Genomic DNA, 18,773 nt, shown 5'->3' on the forward strand with positions numbered 1-18,773 from the left:
TAGACCTCCTCTTAGAGTAAAGGGCTTAGGAGAGAGCTTCCATCCTCCAAAACAGACATACTGACTCAATTTTAAGCGTTAGCTTCCAACCAAACAATGGCTAAAAAAAATCTAATGTTATTTATTTCGGGTATATCAATGGAATACTTAAAAACTGTAATAGAACATGCGGAACTTCTTTTGAGAAGCATGTTGTTCGTGAATTGTTGTCAGTCAACAGTAGAGATTAGAATTTTTAGTTAAATTCATTCAAGAGAGTAGGAAAAGCTGGAATGGCACGGGGGGGGCGCTTCAGAGGATCCTGGATATTTCCAAAGGCCGCTTGCCCATAAGTCACTTACAGATGCCTGGGAAATGCTGATAACTGAGCCGAATACGATGCAGATCGATAGAGCTTTGACAGGCAAAACATTAGGACGGATACAGCATGCAAACAAGGCCAATGGTATACAAACTCATGACAACATGAATCGGTGGAAACCGTTTGTTCTCGTTTCTTATTTACAAATATAATGGCATCTCACAAGTACATCAAAAACATCTTACAGAAGGTACTTTACAGAGCAGTTTACCAATTTCACGTATGCATCTACAATTCTCCAAATGAACAAGGATTCATTAACGGCACTCCTTTTAAATGAACAGTTCTTCAGTTCTAACTACCATGTCACACTGTCACATTTCCTTTCTTTTTTACGGAGGGTTTTATGAATTTTTCAGACAATAAAAAGTTTAAAGGGAGGTGTTCCTTTGACTCCATTTTATCCACATGAAAAAACTGTAGCTGAAGGTATGCATATGAATGTTTTTAACACGTTCCAGGTAAAAGACTTTCCATTAGTTTTCCGGTACATCAATTCTTCAGTTTCAGTAAAAGAGCACGAATATGCTTCTTATAGACAAAACGTTATGTAAACGTTATGGAACTGGCATTTGCACCCTCCAAATCTCTAGGGTTCCTGATGGCATTTTAACATGGTGTAGTTTGCTACAGTGTGTGGGAAAACCAAACAGAAAGGTAAAGTCCACTACAGAAAAACTGTTATAACTTAATACAATACACTAAGAAATGGAATAGAGCAGGGGTGCAGGAATGAAGGACCCTCAGGAGTCACGAGGTGTCTGTCTGTGCTCTGCTGGGCTTGTTACCCGTCAGTGCCAGAGCCCCTGCAATGACCGATTCAGCTTTGATGAAAAGATAAGACAACGTACTCATGCACAAATATGAGGTGCAGTGGAGCATTGATAAAAGATCCATTTTGGGACATTAATCCTCACAAAAATGTGCTATATAGTGAGTGTAGCTCATGCTACATTCTTCCAGGTTAATCTGATACACTCTATGCTCATCCATCCTTTCCACCCTTCTCAGTTCCTCTTCCCTCTCTGCCTGTACGTGACACTCGGCTGATCCTGGGCCAGCTCCTCCGCCCGGCCGACTCTCAGAATGAAGTGACACATGTCATCTCATCAGCCAGCTCCTCCTCGTCTCGGCTCCTCACGGGTTCGTCATCGCTGTACAGGGCTCCAGCATCTGAGTGGGTCAGGAGCCCCCCTGTGGCACCCCCGTCGGACCCTCCGCGGCTCAGGAGGTCGCTGGCGGCGCTCTCCATCTCATCGATGGTCATCTGACAGGCATCAGCGATTTCCCTCTTGGCAAAGGCCACGAATTTGGGATCCTTGGCATAAATACCAAGCCCTTCCGAGATCAGGACCTGGGCAGGGGGTGATATCACATTTTTAACACACGGCTGACAAAGTGTGATTTATAAATGCATCAGATATGTAGCTGCATTCCTCACATTTGAAATAAACCCGCACCGATCAGCACTGTGAATGTTTCTTTTTCCTATGATATCTGACCTTCTTCTTCTTGAATAGCTGCCGTAAAGGCATTTCCTCAGCAGGTTTAATACAGGAAAGAATTTTAATGAAGACGCTTCTCACCGCCTCCACCAGACTGTCTGCACTGCCTCTCTTGTCCCTGCAGTGTGGGCTGAGCTGACCCGGCACCCGCAAGGTGGCGTAGGTCCGGTAGGGCTGTGACCCACTTGTTCCGCCAGGGCCGCAGTACCAGCCGGGCCTGGCCGGGTCAGAATGGCTGGCCTCACCCCCCTTCTTGTTGCCCCACACTAAGGGCCCACCCCCCACACTGTCGTCCTCCACCAGGATCAGGGGGGCGTAGAGCAGGCGGCTGCGCCGAGGGCTGGCGTTGGCCCATGAGGACGTGGAGCTGGCGGAAGAACGTGTGCTGCTGCGGCGGGACTCGTAGCTGCCGTACATCTGTGGGGGGAGAGGTGGGGGGGGGGGGTCATCAGACAGAGGAATGGGGTCCGAACTTGGCTTAGTTTGACGAACGCTGTAACTGCACCTGTGCGCGAGCCTGGTGGGGCGGAGAGTTTTGGTGGTAGGTGCCTGGGATGGGAAGGTCGTCGGCACTGCCCTGGCGCCGTAGACACTGGATGCTGAAAGCAGGCCTGCGTCCTGAGTGATAGGGGGGAGTCATGCTGAATGTGGGGAGGGCGCGGCAGACTTTGGCTGAATGAGTAGCAGACAACGGCAGGCCGGTACCAGTGGGTGTGGCTGGAAGCAGGCGTCGCCGAGCTGGCTGCTGGCAGTCTCCGTAGCCATAGTGAGTGACGTGCGGCTTCTGTCCAGGCACCTGTGCATTGTACTCATGCCCACGGTGCCCAGGGTGCATGCATGGAGTGTCAGGGTACTGCTGCCTGAAATGGGAGCCGACAGCCGGAAACTCAGATCCCATGCAAGGTTGGTGCATACAGTTGTGTGATACAGTTGTCATGGGAACTGCCAATAATGTGACATTCATTGAATTAACATTTTAACAGACGTTTACAAATATTAGACTACAAATACTGAGCGTCCAATCATGAGGAGTTACTTGTGCCGTGGTCTGGCCCCCGTTCGTGATCTCCGTACCTGTCCCGGAAGACTGCGCTCCCCGCCTCCTCATCCCTGCCGTAGTAGCCCCGCTCCCCTGGGCACTCCTCCCATCTGGCTTCCTGCGAGCTGCCATGCCTTCGACCAGGAGTGACGCAAGCATCCTCAGAGTCTCTCCTGAGCAAAAGGAGGATGGAGATTGAGGTAACGAGGACGAAAAGGAAATGAGTAGGCAGCACGAGAAGAGCGAGGTGTACAGGATGGCATTAAATAGAACAGTGGAGCTGAAGTAGGGCGTTTATCATTTATTTTTAATCAGTAGAAAGTAAAAGTGAGTTCAGTTACATGCTGAAATAAGGGGACGCACAGATATATACGTTACTCACAGTGATGCCATAACCAAGGACAGAAAATCAAGATATATAACAACTAGAGGAGATTTATCCTAAATGGAATGGCCCCAATTTAAATGGTAGTACTGATGAAGAATGGAATAGTGGTGATAATCTTACCTGAAGCTTCTATTGTAGTACTGCACTCTGCTGTTCAAAAGCACAAGGAAAAAGTACAGCTTCAGCAAAAAGGACAGCAAACTACAGCAAACACATTAGCTTGTGAAATGGGGAGTTATCTAGACTAACATTTTGGTCACGTTTGCGTGTTTTCCTGCATGTTATTCTGCTACATGGTCCTGCCCCTGCTTGTGTGTGACGCCTTTCCCATCAGCCCCTGACACTGGTGATAAACTCGCCTGTTGAGCGTGTCTTTAGGTGGCCGATTCGTCCTGTTTCTGGTGGAAGCGCGCCGACGGTGCGAGGGAACCTTGCGGTTCTCCATACCTCTGGGCTCTTCTGATTCCACCACCGCATTTCCATTGGGCTCTTTTGACAAGGCTGCCATAGAGGTTTGATGGGCCAGGCTATTAGAGAGCCCTCCCCCCCATGGTCCACCTGAGAACGGGGTGGGGGAGCTGGGAGAGGGCGGGGCCACAGAACCACGTCTGTTCTGAGAGGCGGGGTCGGTGTGGCCAGAAAACATGCCGCTACTCTGTAGGGAGCAAGACAGGCTAGTTAAATGTTATTATCATTCAACTCTCCCTGCTTTCCTACCCAGCAGCAAACATTTCTTTACGCATACTTCATATTACATAATTGTGTTCCCCCTATGGTTAAATGTGATTTATTGCAATGTACTAAAGGAAAATAGAGCAATCTCAGGTAGGAAGATCGATCTATGGATATTTAAGTGCAAAGTACCATTGGTCTAACTGGAGGCAATCTGTCTTATTGCCAAAGGAGAGAATTATGATGGGGGCGGAGTAAGGGCGTGGCCAGCCAGGGCGACATTTAATATGGTCGTTATACTAATGACCTTATAATGAATTTCATCCTCCTCCTGGTCTTCCTCGAGCCCTTCCTCTTCCTCCTCTTCCTCGAGATCGCACGACATGGCCAGTCTCATCTCTGGTCCCAGGTCCTGAAGTGTACGCAGCCCTGCCTGACACAGATATATGCAGAAGTGGGGGGGGGGGGGGGGGCACAGTATATATGCTGTACTGTACACCCACGCGCAGCCTGACCATCAATGTGGACATACACACTCCAGTGGATTAATAAGCTGACAGAAACACGGGGTCCAGTGAGATACACACTGCACTCAGCGGTGCACCGAACAGCCCGTTAGGGCACAGAGCAAACTGCCATCACCATAAAAATAAAACGTCTCAGTAATCCACACAATAACACAACACCAAAGCAAGGAATGGTCATGGGACAGGCAGAGACAGAAAATGTTCTCACTTATAAATATATACTGTATGTGTACACAGATATACGATTGTAAGCAGGTTAAGCAGGACTGTTTAATTGTTTATTTACCTCAGAATAAGTAATACAACTTACGCCAAGACAGAGCACATTTCCAAGTGTGTGCGTCACGTGCCGTCAAAACGTATATAACTGCATGTACTAGACTATTCCAGTGAAGAAAAACACAGACAAAATAGCGCATGTACCTGTAGGGCAGAGGAGTTATTGGTGTTGGGCTCTGCCAGCACCCCTTTCTCTTTCCGTTTACGGAACTTTCTGAAGTAATCCTGGATTAGGAAAGTGGCGTAGAATTTACCCACTGTTACCTCCTCCTCTGTAAGAGAGACAGGACGTCAGTGCACTCACGGGGGATTAATCTGCGGTGAGGTTTGAGGGGAAGACATGCATGACAGGGATGGAAAGGTTTAAATAAAGAGAAAGGTGAATTCTCTTCATGAATGCTGATCTGGGGCAGTCAGATATAAAAAGGTGTCGTGTCTCACCATCCGGAGGGGGAATGACCTCATCTAGAATTTTGGGTTTCATGCGTTTCCATATTTTCTTGATGATTAACCTCAGCTCTTCATTCTCCTGATCAGGGTTTCCTGTTTGGGATTGATTTTAGCACAACAGCCAAAAAGAACAGACAATATTACTAGACAGCTATGGAGACTATATAGTTGTTAACGGGATTGCTGAATTTGCCAAAATTGTCATGCACATCAACATGATGTGAGAAAGCATCCATGCATTCAGTATCAGTTGTATCTGGCAATGGAACCGGAGATGAGCCCCGCGGTGGAGGACAAGCGTAGCCCTATGGCTGACCTTCTGCTTTAATCTTCAGCGCAGTTCTGACCAGAGCAAACAGAGTGGCATTGAAGGTTACTGTGCCGTCGCTGTTCAGCGGCATATTCATGGCTACCAACCTCTGCCAGGGAGAAGGGGATGGAAAAAAAGAGGCAGACAACAGCCCATAAAGAAAAAAAAAGATAAATATCTACCCAGAGAAGACCTTGCCACAGTACACATAGAGAGGTATATAATAGTTTTACAGGGTTTAATACAGTACTGCTAGACAGGTTGTGAACCCCAAATGCAGTTCTGGTCCTTTGGCCATGGTGGAGGTGGTGGGTCACAGCCCTACCAGATCTATGCTTCCTTAAGGGTGCCAGGCCAGAGAAGTTGAGTTTTCATCGCTTAATCAAATCCTGATGGAGGAACACACTTCATTATGTCAGTCGAAGACGTACGACGCTGTGCGTGTAGCTCAATAAGCAAAGGCTGGTGCCAACAATGCAAGGGTTGTGGGTTTGAATCTCCAGGGCTGCATGTATGATTGCAATCACTTTGGATAAAATCATCAGACAAATGTCAGCATATAAGTAACTGCATACCACATTAACCAATCAAAGACAGTGGCTGAATTAAATGCTTCAATATAAAGGTTCAGAACTCAGTTTGGGTTGATTTTGAACAGCACTAATTCTCATATACTGTAGGATGTGCTGGAGATTCCATGGGACCTATCAGCCTTCTTTTCAGCAGCTGACTTCCATGTTCATATCTCTATGACACAGCATTAGCATTAACCACAGGTTAGCCAGGTGGAAACATGTCCTGCCTTTTTTAAAACACCATTTCATACATTTCTGTAGGAATGTCTAAAATTGGCCTTTCCTCAAAATTTTTTAGAAGTTAGAGATCAATTGTCATTGTTGACACACAACAGCACAATGTGTTCTCTGCATTTAACGCATATGTGACAATGTGACATAACAGGGCATAGCAGCTAATTCAGCGCCCGGGGAGCAGTACCTTGCTCAGGGTACCTCAGTGGTGCCTTGCTGGTCAGGGATTCAAACCTGCGATTGTTCAATTACAAGCGTGTTTACCTAACCATTAAGCCATCACTGACAAATAAACTCCCCCCAGTGGAGTGGGGTTGTGTTTGTGGCTGCTTTGGGCCTAGTTGACGCACCATCATTAAGAAAATCATAAATTCATGAGTCATACTGAAACACGGTGGAAGAATCAAGCCGCCTATTTGCTGCATGAAACATGGGTCTCACAGCATGATAGCAACACTAATCACTCCCGATGAAGAGAGTTTGACATTTGGAATAATATCTCATCAAATTCAAAAGAGGTCTGAGGCATAGCGGCTCACTGGTTAGAACTGTTGTCTTACACTGTCAGACTTGGGGGGTTTAAATCCTCCTGCTATTTATGGAGTTTGAATGTTCTCCCCATATCACGAAGGGTTCCTCCTGCAGTCTCAAGTGAGCAAACTGGCATCTTTAAATAACATTTAGTGTATATGTGTTCTTTAATGGAACAGCATCCCATCCCGGGTGTACTCCTTCCTTGTGTCCCATGCTGTTCATACAGTATCCCATTACAGATAAGTGGGTAGAAGAGGCATTTAGTCTGCATCTCTCATTCCAATCAAATACAGGATTATAGGGCTACACAAGGGTTCACAAACTTTCGAACAGCACCGGTGGCGAACCAAATACTAACATAGATAGTAAAATCCTCTTTCATATTGTTAGGCACCATTATTTCTGTGGTTTTGCTCTCTTCTTGGGGGCTGTTTACGATACTGTTTCTGTGCTCGAACTTAGTCGGCACGTACCTTGCAGGCAACACGATGTGGACAAAGCTTTCCAAAACCCAGGGGGGGCTGGATTCTCCGCAGCAGAGCCACCACATCCAAGTGTTTAATGCGTCCCCTGAAAAAAATCGACAAAGCACAGCTCAGGAAGCTCACATTACTACTATGCCAACCTCCACACTGCAGAGAGAAAGAAAGAGAGAGAGAGAGAGAGAGAGAGAGAAGGATTCTCACTTAGCTTCAGGGTCATATTCAGACCAGATCCTTTTGAATTCATCTAGGTGATGGGGACCCAGAATGGACCAATCACGGGTCAAGTAATCAAAGTTGTCCATGATAACGGCGACAAACAGGTTAATAATCTGGGAAAGAGTGAAACAGGAGAAACCAGGGAAGGGGGGCACCTGTTAGGGATGCACTTGCACACACATGGGCTTCACACTGCTTTGCTCAGAGGCTTGAATGAAAAGGGGCCCCGAACACCCGCCCACCCTCCCTGCACGGCTCATATCCACCAGGAAGGCGCAGAGCATGAAGAAGCTGATGAAATAGACGATGGCAAAGTTGCTGCCGCAGCTGAACTCCTCTCCGTGCTCGAAGTCCGACTCTGGGTCGCAGCGCTTCCCTGGCAGGCTGGCCAGCATGATCTCCTGCCAGGCCTCCCCTGTGGCACACCTGTTGGCCACCAGGGGGCAGACTCCGTCTGAGCAGTGCTTGTTATTCTGGCCTTGTGTGCACGTATTATTTGTATAAATATCCATACCGTGGCGGCATGCTCCCCCGAACCCTGCACACCTGAAGAGCAATAGCACAGCCTGTGGAAAGGTCTGGAAGTTGTTGTTCCTGTTGATGTGTGTGTGGTCCTGCATGGCAATCTTTCCAAAAGTCTGGGGGAGGGGGGGGGGGATCAATCAAAAACAGCAGTGACTTTTTAGGCTGAAGGCAATAAAAGTGCATGTATTTGAACAGTATGCAGATATGGCTTGATAAAAAACCTTAAAAAGCAGGTAAATCTGGGGTGGGCAGTCGTATCCAGAAAGGGCCGCTGTGTGTGCAGGTTTTCACTGTAACTCCCTAATTAGATTATTGATTAGAGGACTGATTGGCAGAAGAGTTCTCACACCTAGGTTTGAACAGCGCACCTAAAGGTTATCCCAAAAGCCTGAATACCAGTGTTTCCCAACCCGGTCCTCGAGGACCCGCAGACAGTCCACGTTTTTGCTCCCTCTCAGCTGCTGGTACGTGGACTGTCTGGCAGGGAGCTGGGAGGGAGCAAAAACGTGGACTGTCTGCGGGAAGAACCAGATTGGAACACACTGCTGTTGACCCTTAGCAGATATGATTGGTTAGTCCTGAATTTAATATTTGTCATGTATACTCCACAACATTAGCAAAAACTAAAGAATTAAAGTTCTAAGATGACTATTATATGTACTGTAGGTCAGACTGTAGAAATACATGTTCCTCGCATTGTCTGACCTAGACACATGCTTTGGCTCTCTTGCTGTGTGAAAAGTGGAGAGTAAATTCACCATCTGGTCTGTGTGATTGTTTCATCTCATACACATAAAACAGGTCCTTAAAATAAAAACAGGCCATGTTAAAGACTAAGAGCAATATATTCCTGGCCTTCAGCTCACTGATTTCCAGCGACAGTCTCCAATAGTAACAAGTGGAAATGTGATTTCAAGATTGAAATATATTAGGACATCAATAGCAATTACTTTTTCATTAGAACCAGTTAACTGCAGGGACTCTATGGGAATACTTTCCTCTGATTTCTACAAAATTTTTCTTTCATTTTCTTCGCCTACGTGGGACATTTAGTATTCTCAGAGGGTCATGTTAACCAGTAATGCCCCAAGGTTGGGAAAATTTGGACGATTTAATGTATTCAAACACCACAGGTAAAAATATAAAACTTCCTATTCATCATTATATTATGATGTTTCCTGCCACGTCTGTTGAGAGTTAACTAACATAGAAAAGGTCATTGGTATATCTATAAATGATTTACTTAAGCTACATTTTAACAGAGTCATTGACTTCTTGAGAAACAGTTCTTTAGAACACACTGTTTACATGGTTAGCTTTTGCTCTAAAGAGTCAAAAATATGTTAACAAAATGGAAACTAATCTGATTCAATTAAAATACAAAAAGTCTATTTTCAGTTTCTGATACTTTTTATCTAATAGGATAATAAAATATGTACAGTCATATTCTTCTATGAAACTATGGCACTTGTCATCTATTCACAAAAGATCATAAACACAAGACTGTTTTTCAAAGGATCTAAACTGCAAACAATATCATTCAGTAAAAGCCAACAAGCAGGTACCCACCTGCATGCCGATGACAGCGTAGATGAAGAAGATCATAGCGATGAGGAGAGCGACGTAGGGCAAGGCCTGCGTCAGAGAAACAACATACACCAATAGCAGGACCACCTGACCGCGAAGTGGTGTATTTCACGGAGCCCAGACTTGCAACGAGCGCTGACCTGAAGTGACTTGAGGAACGTCCAGAGCAGCGTGCGGATGCCCTCCCCTTTGCTGAGCAGTTTGACCAGCCGCATCACTCTGAACAGACGGAAGAATGTGATGGAGACTCTTGAGCTGTCCTCGGAACTCTGCGGGGAAAGGGAGGGACACGCAGGGGCAGGGAAAGACACACAGAGGGAATTGCACATACTGATCAATACTCATCGTGTATATATATAGTATTCATATTTAAATATTATTAAGTATTACATATAACTTTTGTTCTGAAAGACTGACAGACAGTGGGGTGACAATGAAGAGGTTTAAGCCATATGCCTCTCCATCCAAAGAATGTACTAATGCATTCTCTGATTACCTGTCACATGGCCTGCATGCTAAGGAGCGAAAAGGGCTTTCAAATGATGAAGGTGATGATATGACGAAGAACATAATGATGGTGGGATGAAGTGTGCATGTATAGATCAAGGAGCAGCATCTTCTCCACTGCAACATGAACATGGGAAGAGCATGTAAACTCCACAGAAGGAGGTGAGATCTGAACCCCCATCTTGGAGGTGTGAGGCAGCTGTGTTAATGAGACACCATTATACAACAGTCCTTACATATACATATTAGGGATGGTAAGATTCCCAGTTTTGCATCAGTACACCGGCATGAAAGTTCGCAATGCGATTGCCCCAATTAAATTATTGTCTAGAAATGTGACAAATCGCTTTTGACCAATAATTTTATGTTGAGATTGATTCCTTCTGTATAAAAATGTTTCTGTATCTGTACCATATTGAATTGCACAGCATGATATCCTTTTGCATTGCATCGTATTTTGTTGTATCACATTGTGTCGAATCAGGAATGAATTCAGGAATGATTCAGATCGTATCACATTAGTAGTTGTTTCATATGCATCTTTATTATATTATATCGAGAAGTGTCACATCAGCCTCAGTGATGGAGAGGCAAACCCCTAATACACATACTGTATTTACTGAACAGTATATAAGTTTGTTTCTAAACTGCTTAAATGTCTGCTTTTAGAGCACCTTTAACAATGCATCCATTATGAACAACACACCTATAGATTGCTTCAAAATTGATTTGATGTCATGATGCTGTTCACGGAAGTGCACTAAATATTCCCCATGCAAGTGGTGAAATCACCATGCGTATCTCCAAACTTACGCTAAACTCTGTCACCACAATATCCACCACACTGCCCACCACGATGAGTGCATCGAAGGAGTTCCAGGCGTCGGTGAAGTAATGCTGCATGAAAAAAAGGAGAGTCGTGTCATTCACGGGCTCATCAAGGAACGACAAAGAGAGGAACGATATAAGCTTCAGAGTATGTCCGCAGGTACCACTCCTTGGTTGACTGGTCCGTATTTTAATGGCCATAGAAGCTTGACTGTAAGAGTGTATTTCTGAGTAAGCGTGACAGGATGGGAGATGATCAACAGTAGAATCTCACCCGGAACCTTAGTGCCAAAATCTTAAGCACCATCTCCACAGTGAAGAGTCCCGTGAAAACCATGTTGAGGATGTCCATGGTGTAACTGAATATTTTTGACTGCTCATAGTGCTGGGAAATTTAAAAAGAGAATGTATTACTGTCTTGTGCTCAGAAACACTTGTAATTATGTCTGGTTGGGAGGAGTCAGACAATAGCATCCGTTACCTGCACTGCCAGAGTCACAGTATTCAGCAGGATCAGGACGAACATGATGTACTCAAACACGGTCGAGTTGACGATAGACCAAAACTTGTACTGGATGGGGTTCTTTGGTATGTACAGTTTCAGAGGCTGGGCTTTCAGGGCATATTCCACGCACTGCCTCTGAGACGCACAGAGGAACAATATGCATTAATACAATGACAAGAAGAAACCTAAATTAATAAATCAAAATGTCTAGTATAGGGTTTCCCAATTCCGGTCCCGGAGGGCCAGTGTGCAACACAGTTGGCAGGTTTCCCTGCTCAAACACACCTTACTCAGCTCACCATCCAATCGCCGAGTTTTGTAGGTGGAAAACACCCTCACTGACTTTCAAGCAGTGATTTCCAGAATAATATTATGTGCTTTTCTTTTCAAATGACTGAATTTGCAATATTTCTACGGATTTATTCACCTACTCGTTGGACCAACCTGGTTCTTGTCCAGCTCACAGTTCTTGTATTCCTGCTCTCCCTGCTCACGAAAGGTGATGATGACGAAACCGACGAAGATGTTCATCATGAAAAAAGCAATGATGATGATGTAGACGATGAAGAAAATGGAGATCTCCACCCGGTAGTTGTAGATGGGGCCAGTGTTCTCGCCGTTGGCATCAATAGCCTTGTACAGAAGGCTGAAAGAGTTGGAGACCCGAGGTCAGCAAGAACAGAGTAAACGAGATGCTTCTGCCTTCTGCTGAGTGTGACACAGATAACAAGAACCTCTCTCATATATTAGAAAGCGAGCTTCTGCAAAGCTTTGCAGACTTCAAGGGTGTGTGAAGAGATGACACTCACGCAGGCCAGCCCTCGAAGGTGGAGACGGTGAAGAGAGCCATCATGCCCATCAGGACGTTGTCGAAGTTGAAGTCACTGTTGTGCCACAGTCTCTCCTTCACCATGGGCTGAGTCACATCGCCGTCTTTGTACACAACAAAGGTGCCCCTGAGGGACACACAGACATGACACAGCACACACACGCCCACTTGTCTGAACATACCACTCTCCGAACCACCGACATCAGTAACTGGATAATCTAGTGTTTCTGGGGGAGGTTTTGTGCCCAAGTGGAAAAAATATGAGCATTTATTATTTTCTATTCCATGAGCCTGTTGATGCTCCTGTTGATTAAGTCTTTCAACTGAGGGAGAAATATGGAAAAGAGGTGAATGAAGAAGAAACAGAAGACGGTTTGCTCACTTGCATTGCTCTGGAGTATGTTTTGCCTCATCATTGCAGCGATAAAATTTTCCCTAAAAAAAAAAAAAGTTTGACACAAAAAGACACAAGTTTGCAGCACAGACACTGAGCACAGTATGTACAGTGTACCTGTCCACTCAGGACAGAACTACACAGTATGTACAGTGTACCTGTCCACTCAGGACAGAACTACACAGTATGTACAGTGTACCTGTCCACTCAGGACAGAACTTTACAATTTAAAGCAACTGTATCAAAAACAGCGCAGTCATTTTCATTCATAAAAAAAATGATGTCACAATGCACTAATCCAATAGCAGCATTCACAGGCAGGATGACAGCGATTAAAAAACCACAAATCGGTCATAGTCATGTGACAACAGCGGCAGACGGATTACCTTAAAAAGCTGCACTCCGATGCAAGCGAACATAAACTGCAGCAGCGTCGTCACGATCATAATGTTCCCAATGGTCCTGATGGCCACAAACACACACTGCACCACATGCTGTCAACACACCGGCATGGACAGCTGTTAGAGACGGCGAGGAGGAGAGCTGCACGGTGCAGAGGGGCTGTATAGATACACCTGGACACTTAACATAAGTCCCCATTGCTTTTATTCTGCTCATTAATTAGTATATTTATTCACATCCTTGTGCAGCACGCATTGTTTAGCACTCATTTATTTTTTTATCACACAATAATTTACACAACAGCACAATGTAAATTTTATATAGAGGGTAAAAAAACTCACAAGGACAACACAAAAAAACACATATCAACACATCTGCAGGCAAATTCCCACTCAAACTCTGTAGTCATGCGCACACAGATTCATGTGCACACACACAGATTCATGTGCACACACACAGATTCATGTGCACACATACAGATTCATGTGCACACAGATTCACATGCACCTGCACACAGATTCACATGCACCTGCACACAGATTCACATGTACACACACACACAGGTTCATGTGCACCTGCATACAGATTCACATGTACACACACACACGGATTCATATGCGCATGGATTCACATGCACACGCACATGGATTCGCGTGCACACACGCTGATTCACATGCACACGGATTCACATTCTCATGCACACAGATTCACATGCACACACATGGATCCACACGCACACAGATTCACATGTACACACACACGCTGATTCACATGCACACAGATTCACATTCTCATGCACACGGATTCACATTCTCATGCACACAGATTCACATGCACACACATGGATCCACATGCACACAGATTCACATGCACACACATGGATCCACATGCACACACATTCACATGCACACGCACACACCTTCAGTCCCTTTGCTCTGTTGATGGCTCTCAGAGGCCTGAGCACTCGGAGGACTCTGAGTATCTTCACTACGGAGATGGCGCTCGAGCTGCCGGGAAGGAAGACCATCAGATTACAACAGAACAGAATGCAATAGCAACACTGCATCCTGAGTACAGTACCACAAACATCAGCAGTGTATCACATTAGTCATTTTTCTCTTTAAACAACTGCACTGCATTCTCCAAAATTTCTTTTGTCAATGTACACTTTGTGTGCGTCCATATTCACAATATTAATCCCCATCCCAGGGCCAAATATCAGTAACTAGAAATGATTTCAAATGCACTGCATCTGTTTGTCCACCAGAGGTCAAGCAAAGGCTTATAAAAAGCTATTCCTGAATCCCAAAGTCTTTTTCAAAGGCATGATGAATTGCAATAGAAAGCTTTATATAAAGAGCTTAATTTAAATTTGATTAAACTTAGCATAGATGACACTAATAAGCAGATATCAAAAGCCTTGTCTATAATGAAAACCGCAGTGTAATTTCTCAGTTTACGCACTGTTTGTGCGTGTCAGGCCATGACAGAAGAGCTTTGTTTTAGGGACTCACTGCAGGAAGAAGGACATTAGTGACACACTGACAACAAGAAGGTCCAGGAGGTTGAACCAGTTCCTGCAGAAAGACCCCTGATGGAGGAATGCGCCATGTACGGTCATCTAGGAAGGAGGCAGAGGGCAAAAACTCAGCCTTCACAGATCAAATGGTAACAAGTATTTAGGAACCTAAAGAGGGAGCTGTCATTAATTCACCAGGACAGATCTCTGTTTCTAGTCAAAACACCCGTGACTTCTGATACTTAATTCACAGTACGGGCAGGAATTCCCTTTGACAGTGGTTTTAACCAGGATGTCAGACCACTTGGTTTTTATTTACAACTCCGATCCATCGCTGTGCCATGAACTGACAGCACTTTTGGGTACAAAAGCAAACCACAGAGTTTTCATCATGCGAAGGACTCTGGCATACCTTCAGTATGATTTCCACTGTGAAAATGGATGTGAAGGCGTAGTCCGCATAGCCTAAAACCTGCAAAGTAAAAAAATGGGCTAATTAAGCTGACAGGCCTGCCCGATCTGAGACAGCCAGCTATGATTGCATGGTACAGGACGATAATTCGTCAGCTGCCAGTAATTGGTATGTCCTCCATGACAAATGTGTAATCAGGGCAGCTGCTGACCTAAATAGTTGCCATGGACTATGGACTCTGGTCAACCACATTCGCAAGCAGCAGAATGTTATAAAGCTATATGCATAGTCCCAGGACCAGACTATACTGAAGGGGAATACAGTTTGCTATATACAGTGTTTCTTGGTCAGAAGACTGCAAGACTAAGGACGACTCCTTCAAGGTCATGCAGCATCCATTGAGATCATGACTAGTTTGTGCTTAGATAGAGAATAAAACGTTCCCCAAAAACACTGCTTGTTTAACATAAGCTGTATAAAAATGAATTTCTCCTTATTTTCCATTTTATCATTTTTAATTGGTCATAAAAACAAAAATACCTCCAAAAACCACTCACAGTTCCCCATAATAAAATTACATAATAACACCTGCGGTCACTTATTATATTAAAATAAAATGTTTATTCATGACCCTATTCATAAATCATAGGTAAGATCATTATAGTCAGGGCATGCTTAGGGATCGCGATGCACCAAATGGTCTCTGATTCAATTAATGAAAAGGGATTATTGCTAAAAAAAATGCAGTTGACATAAGTAAATAGTGATGAGCTGGGCGTTCAGGGGAAACTACGGTATGTTACATGTGCTGAGCCAAACTGCCTGTTAAAAGATTTCAGGAACAATGCACTGTGGGAAATTTTTACATAAAGATTGAGTCTGAAGAAGTGCAAGTTAATTATCTGAAACAGGCATGAATTTGTGCAGCTCATATAAATGAAAACTGAAGAGATGCTATTAAAGTACTTGCTGAAATACTCTGGATATGGGTAATAGATTTGTAATGGCCTCAAGCGTTCTTGGATTTCTTTTTGCCAGTAGTATTGCTCACTTCCTCAAACTATTTGTTTCAGCTGCTAAATCCGCTACGGCAACAGCCTCAAGCTTTGACCTGTCGACAGTCATCATAAAATTGCCTCTAGCTGTGCTGTTGGGAATTGCAACCACATCTCCAGCTCTCATTGGTCATGATAAATCAGTGATTCTTTGTGACTTACATTGTTCCTAAAGGAGTGGGCCCTAATTGGATCTTCTGCAGCCAGAGAGATGCTGCTGAGGATGATGAAGACCAGGATGAGGTTGGTGAAGATGTGGTGATGGATCAAGGTGTGACAGGCAACTCGGATCCTTAAGGCATGACAGCAACACAGTCAGTTAAGCGCCGTTCCTTACTTATGATTGTTCCATAATTTCATCAGTAGCCTATCTGCAGGATAAGGTAGACATGTAGAATATTATGGTTTTTGGGGCAGAAATGTAGAGTAGCATAATGTGTAATGCTAAGGCGTATGCAGCAGTGATTCCCCGTCCGGTCCTCGGGGACACACAGACAGTCCGCATTTTTGCTCAGCGGGAGCTGGGAGGGAGCAAAAATGTGGACTGTCTGGCATAGAGCGTGGACGGAGCAAAAACATGGACCGACTGTAGGTCCCTGCGGACCAGATTGGGAAACACGGGTCTAGCGCATTCATACTGTTATACAGAACAGCAGACACAGCAATTACTCACGGGTTGGTTTTGCTGAGACAGAAGAAAGCACTTCCCTCTGGAATAGGGAGGACTTTCTCTTTGGGGGGAGCAAAGTCAGCCACATTTATCTGTACCCCCCTGTCTTCTAACAGGGACCAAAAGAAGATCAATTAGTATTTTAAACTAGGATTTTAATTTGCTTCCTTTAAATAATACTTGAAATGCCAGAAATCACACTAAAGGATGTTTTCACTAACCCCCCTCATCACCCTCTTCAGGTTCCTCCTCCTCCTCCTCCTCCTCCTCATCAACCTCAACCTGGACAAGAGGTAGAGAGCGCTCGTGTGAAGAAGACACTAACAGCTGACAGAAAAAGGTTCGGCCAGAACTGCAGAAAAATGACATGGTAGCTATACCTTCACTTCTCCATTCTCTGCCCCCACTTTCTTATCTCTGCAAAAAAAAAAAAAAAAAGCACCAGTTACTTTTTTGGCAAACAGTGGCAGCGGTTCTGGATGTGCTTACACTGCATCCATGTCCATATTAGGGTGTCAGCCTCTGTGGCTCCAAGCAGGATGTGAGTCTCTGTGACTTCAGACCTCTCACTCAGTCACACTCCCCTCAAGTACAGTATGTGCAAGGCAATTAGTGTGTATACTCATTCGACACACCACACACTTCCTGTGCACACCCTCTCCTTCCTTACTCCTTTTTATTGTCATCGCAGTCACCTCCCGCCAGGTTGTCCACGGCAATGGCCAAGAAGACATTAAGTAGGATGTCTAGCCGATGGCGAAAATCGGAAAATATCCTTCCAGAAAAAGAAACTGAAGACACGAGAAAGAAAAAGACACTGACAGCCATTCGAGAGCCTAACAACCAAGAGAATGATGGACAAGGGACACTGGGAACTGGGGAGGGAGAGAGAGAGAGAGAGAGAGAGCTGTAGCCTTCACAGGCCAGCAGCACCTCCACCTGAAGGATACAGTTACCGCAGATGAAGAGGATGACAAAGTATAGGCAGACGATCATGCCAGGGAAGTGTGGGCCTCCATAAGCCGTGATCCCATCATACATCACAACATTCCAGTCCTCTCCTGTGAGAATCTATAGGTAGAGAAGCTATCGATATTCCCATTCCAATAAGAGCACAAGCATTTTTCAGCATATACACTGATGAGCCAAAACATTATGATCTCCCCTATGTTAAACAAATAACGTTGACCATCTAGTAAAAACGGACTGTGTCAAAGCTTGGGATACATTAGACAGTAAGCTAACATTCCATACTTGTGGTCAACATGTTGAAAGCAGAAGAAATGGTTTGACAAAGAGAGCAAGGAGTCCTGTTGCCTATCGGGCTACTTTGCCACAGGCTAGTCAGATCGGTCATGCTGACCTCTGCTCACCATCAGAAATGCCTACAATCAGCTTAAAAGTCTCGGATCTGGAACTTGGAGCAATGCAAGAATGTTGCTGGGTTCGATGTTTCCTATTTTCTGTTGCATCATGTGGACGGCTGGGTACACAGCTAGTACCTGTACAACACACTGGACTGAAGTCCCTTCCTCAGCTACACAATCCTCTACTGTATACTGCATGGCTGGATGCCCTGTGTGTCATCACACAGTACTCCAGTGATCATCATCAAAATGCATCCCAGACCTTGACACTCACCATTTTTACAAGATTCAATTCACATGTGAGTGGTCATAATGAACTGAGTCATCATTGCACAGACAGCGATCAACGGCAACAGCAATGGCTTTGGTGTGAAAAGGGAAGCTGTTACCTGGAAACAGGTGAGCAGTGCCTGAGGAAAGGTGTCAAAGGTGCTGCGTTTAGTCTGTGCTTCATCGAAGTTGAACTTGCCACCGAAGAGCTGCATACCCAACAAGGCGAAGATGATGAGGAAGAGGAAGAGCAGCAGCAGCAAGGAGGCGATGGACTTCATGGAGTTGAGGAGGGAGGCCACCAGGTTTGACAGGGCATTCCAGTGTC

At 45.0% G+C, this 18,773-nt stretch overlaps 1 protein-coding gene across 2 annotated transcripts in view; it reads right to left on the reverse strand.

Moving 5' to 3' along the window:
- Nucleotides 1-502: 502 nt before the first annotated feature.
- cacna1fb (calcium channel, voltage-dependent, L type, alpha 1F subunit) overlaps nt 503-18,773 on the reverse strand; it is a 34,859-nt gene continuing 16,588 nt past the window's right edge. The window contains exons 15-48 of one of the 2 annotated variants that reach the window (XM_049017441.1): nt 18,565-18,772; nt 17,759-17,879; nt 17,479-17,554; nt 17,189-17,225; nt 17,030-17,090; nt 16,812-16,917; nt 16,301-16,430; nt 15,084-15,143; nt 14,667-14,773; nt 14,072-14,159; nt 13,137-13,244; nt 12,739-12,791; nt 12,337-12,483; nt 11,972-12,173; nt 11,504-11,662; nt 11,297-11,407; nt 11,008-11,091; nt 9,828-9,956; nt 9,670-9,735; nt 8,122-8,213; nt 7,842-8,001; nt 7,561-7,688; nt 7,348-7,444; nt 5,538-5,640; nt 5,213-5,314; nt 4,916-5,043; nt 4,273-4,398; nt 3,653-3,948; nt 3,414-3,440; nt 2,941-3,078; nt 2,572-2,726; nt 2,372-2,484; nt 1,948-2,283; nt 503-1,715 (exon numbers count right to left, since the gene is read on the reverse strand). In XM_049017441.1, the coding sequence (XP_048873398.1) occupies nt 1,443-1,715; nt 1,948-2,283; nt 2,372-2,484; nt 2,572-2,726; nt 2,941-3,078; nt 3,414-3,440; nt 3,653-3,948; nt 4,273-4,398; nt 4,916-5,043; nt 5,213-5,314; nt 5,538-5,640; nt 7,348-7,444; nt 7,561-7,688; nt 7,842-8,001; nt 8,122-8,213; nt 9,670-9,735; nt 9,828-9,956; nt 11,008-11,091; nt 11,297-11,407; nt 11,504-11,662; nt 11,972-12,173; nt 12,337-12,483; nt 12,739-12,791; nt 13,137-13,244; nt 14,072-14,159; nt 14,667-14,773; nt 15,084-15,143; nt 16,301-16,430; nt 16,812-16,917; nt 17,030-17,090; nt 17,189-17,225; nt 17,479-17,554; nt 17,759-17,879; nt 18,565-18,772 (4,327 nt within the window). In that variant the 3' untranslated portion in view covers nt 503-1,442. Of the gene's footprint in view, nt 1,716-1,947; nt 2,284-2,371; nt 2,485-2,571; nt 2,727-2,940; nt 3,079-3,413; nt 3,444-3,652; nt 3,949-4,272; nt 4,399-4,915; nt 5,044-5,212; nt 5,315-5,537; nt 5,641-7,347; nt 7,445-7,560; nt 7,689-7,841; nt 8,002-8,121; nt 8,214-9,669; nt 9,736-9,827; nt 9,957-11,007; nt 11,092-11,296; nt 11,408-11,503; nt 11,663-11,971; nt 12,174-12,336; nt 12,484-12,738; nt 12,792-13,136; nt 13,245-14,071; nt 14,160-14,666; nt 14,774-15,083; nt 15,144-16,300; nt 16,431-16,811; nt 16,918-17,029; nt 17,091-17,188; nt 17,226-17,478; nt 17,555-17,758; nt 17,880-18,564; nt 18,773 lie in introns of both variants that reach the window. The other variant, XM_049017440.1, reaches the window with a different exon arrangement.

The sequence above is a fragment of the Brienomyrus brachyistius genome, chromosome 6 (assembly GCF_023856365.1).
Source record: "Brienomyrus brachyistius isolate T26 chromosome 6, BBRACH_0.4, whole genome shotgun sequence".
NCBI lineage: Eukaryota > Metazoa > Chordata > Actinopteri > Osteoglossiformes > Mormyridae > Brienomyrus > Brienomyrus brachyistius.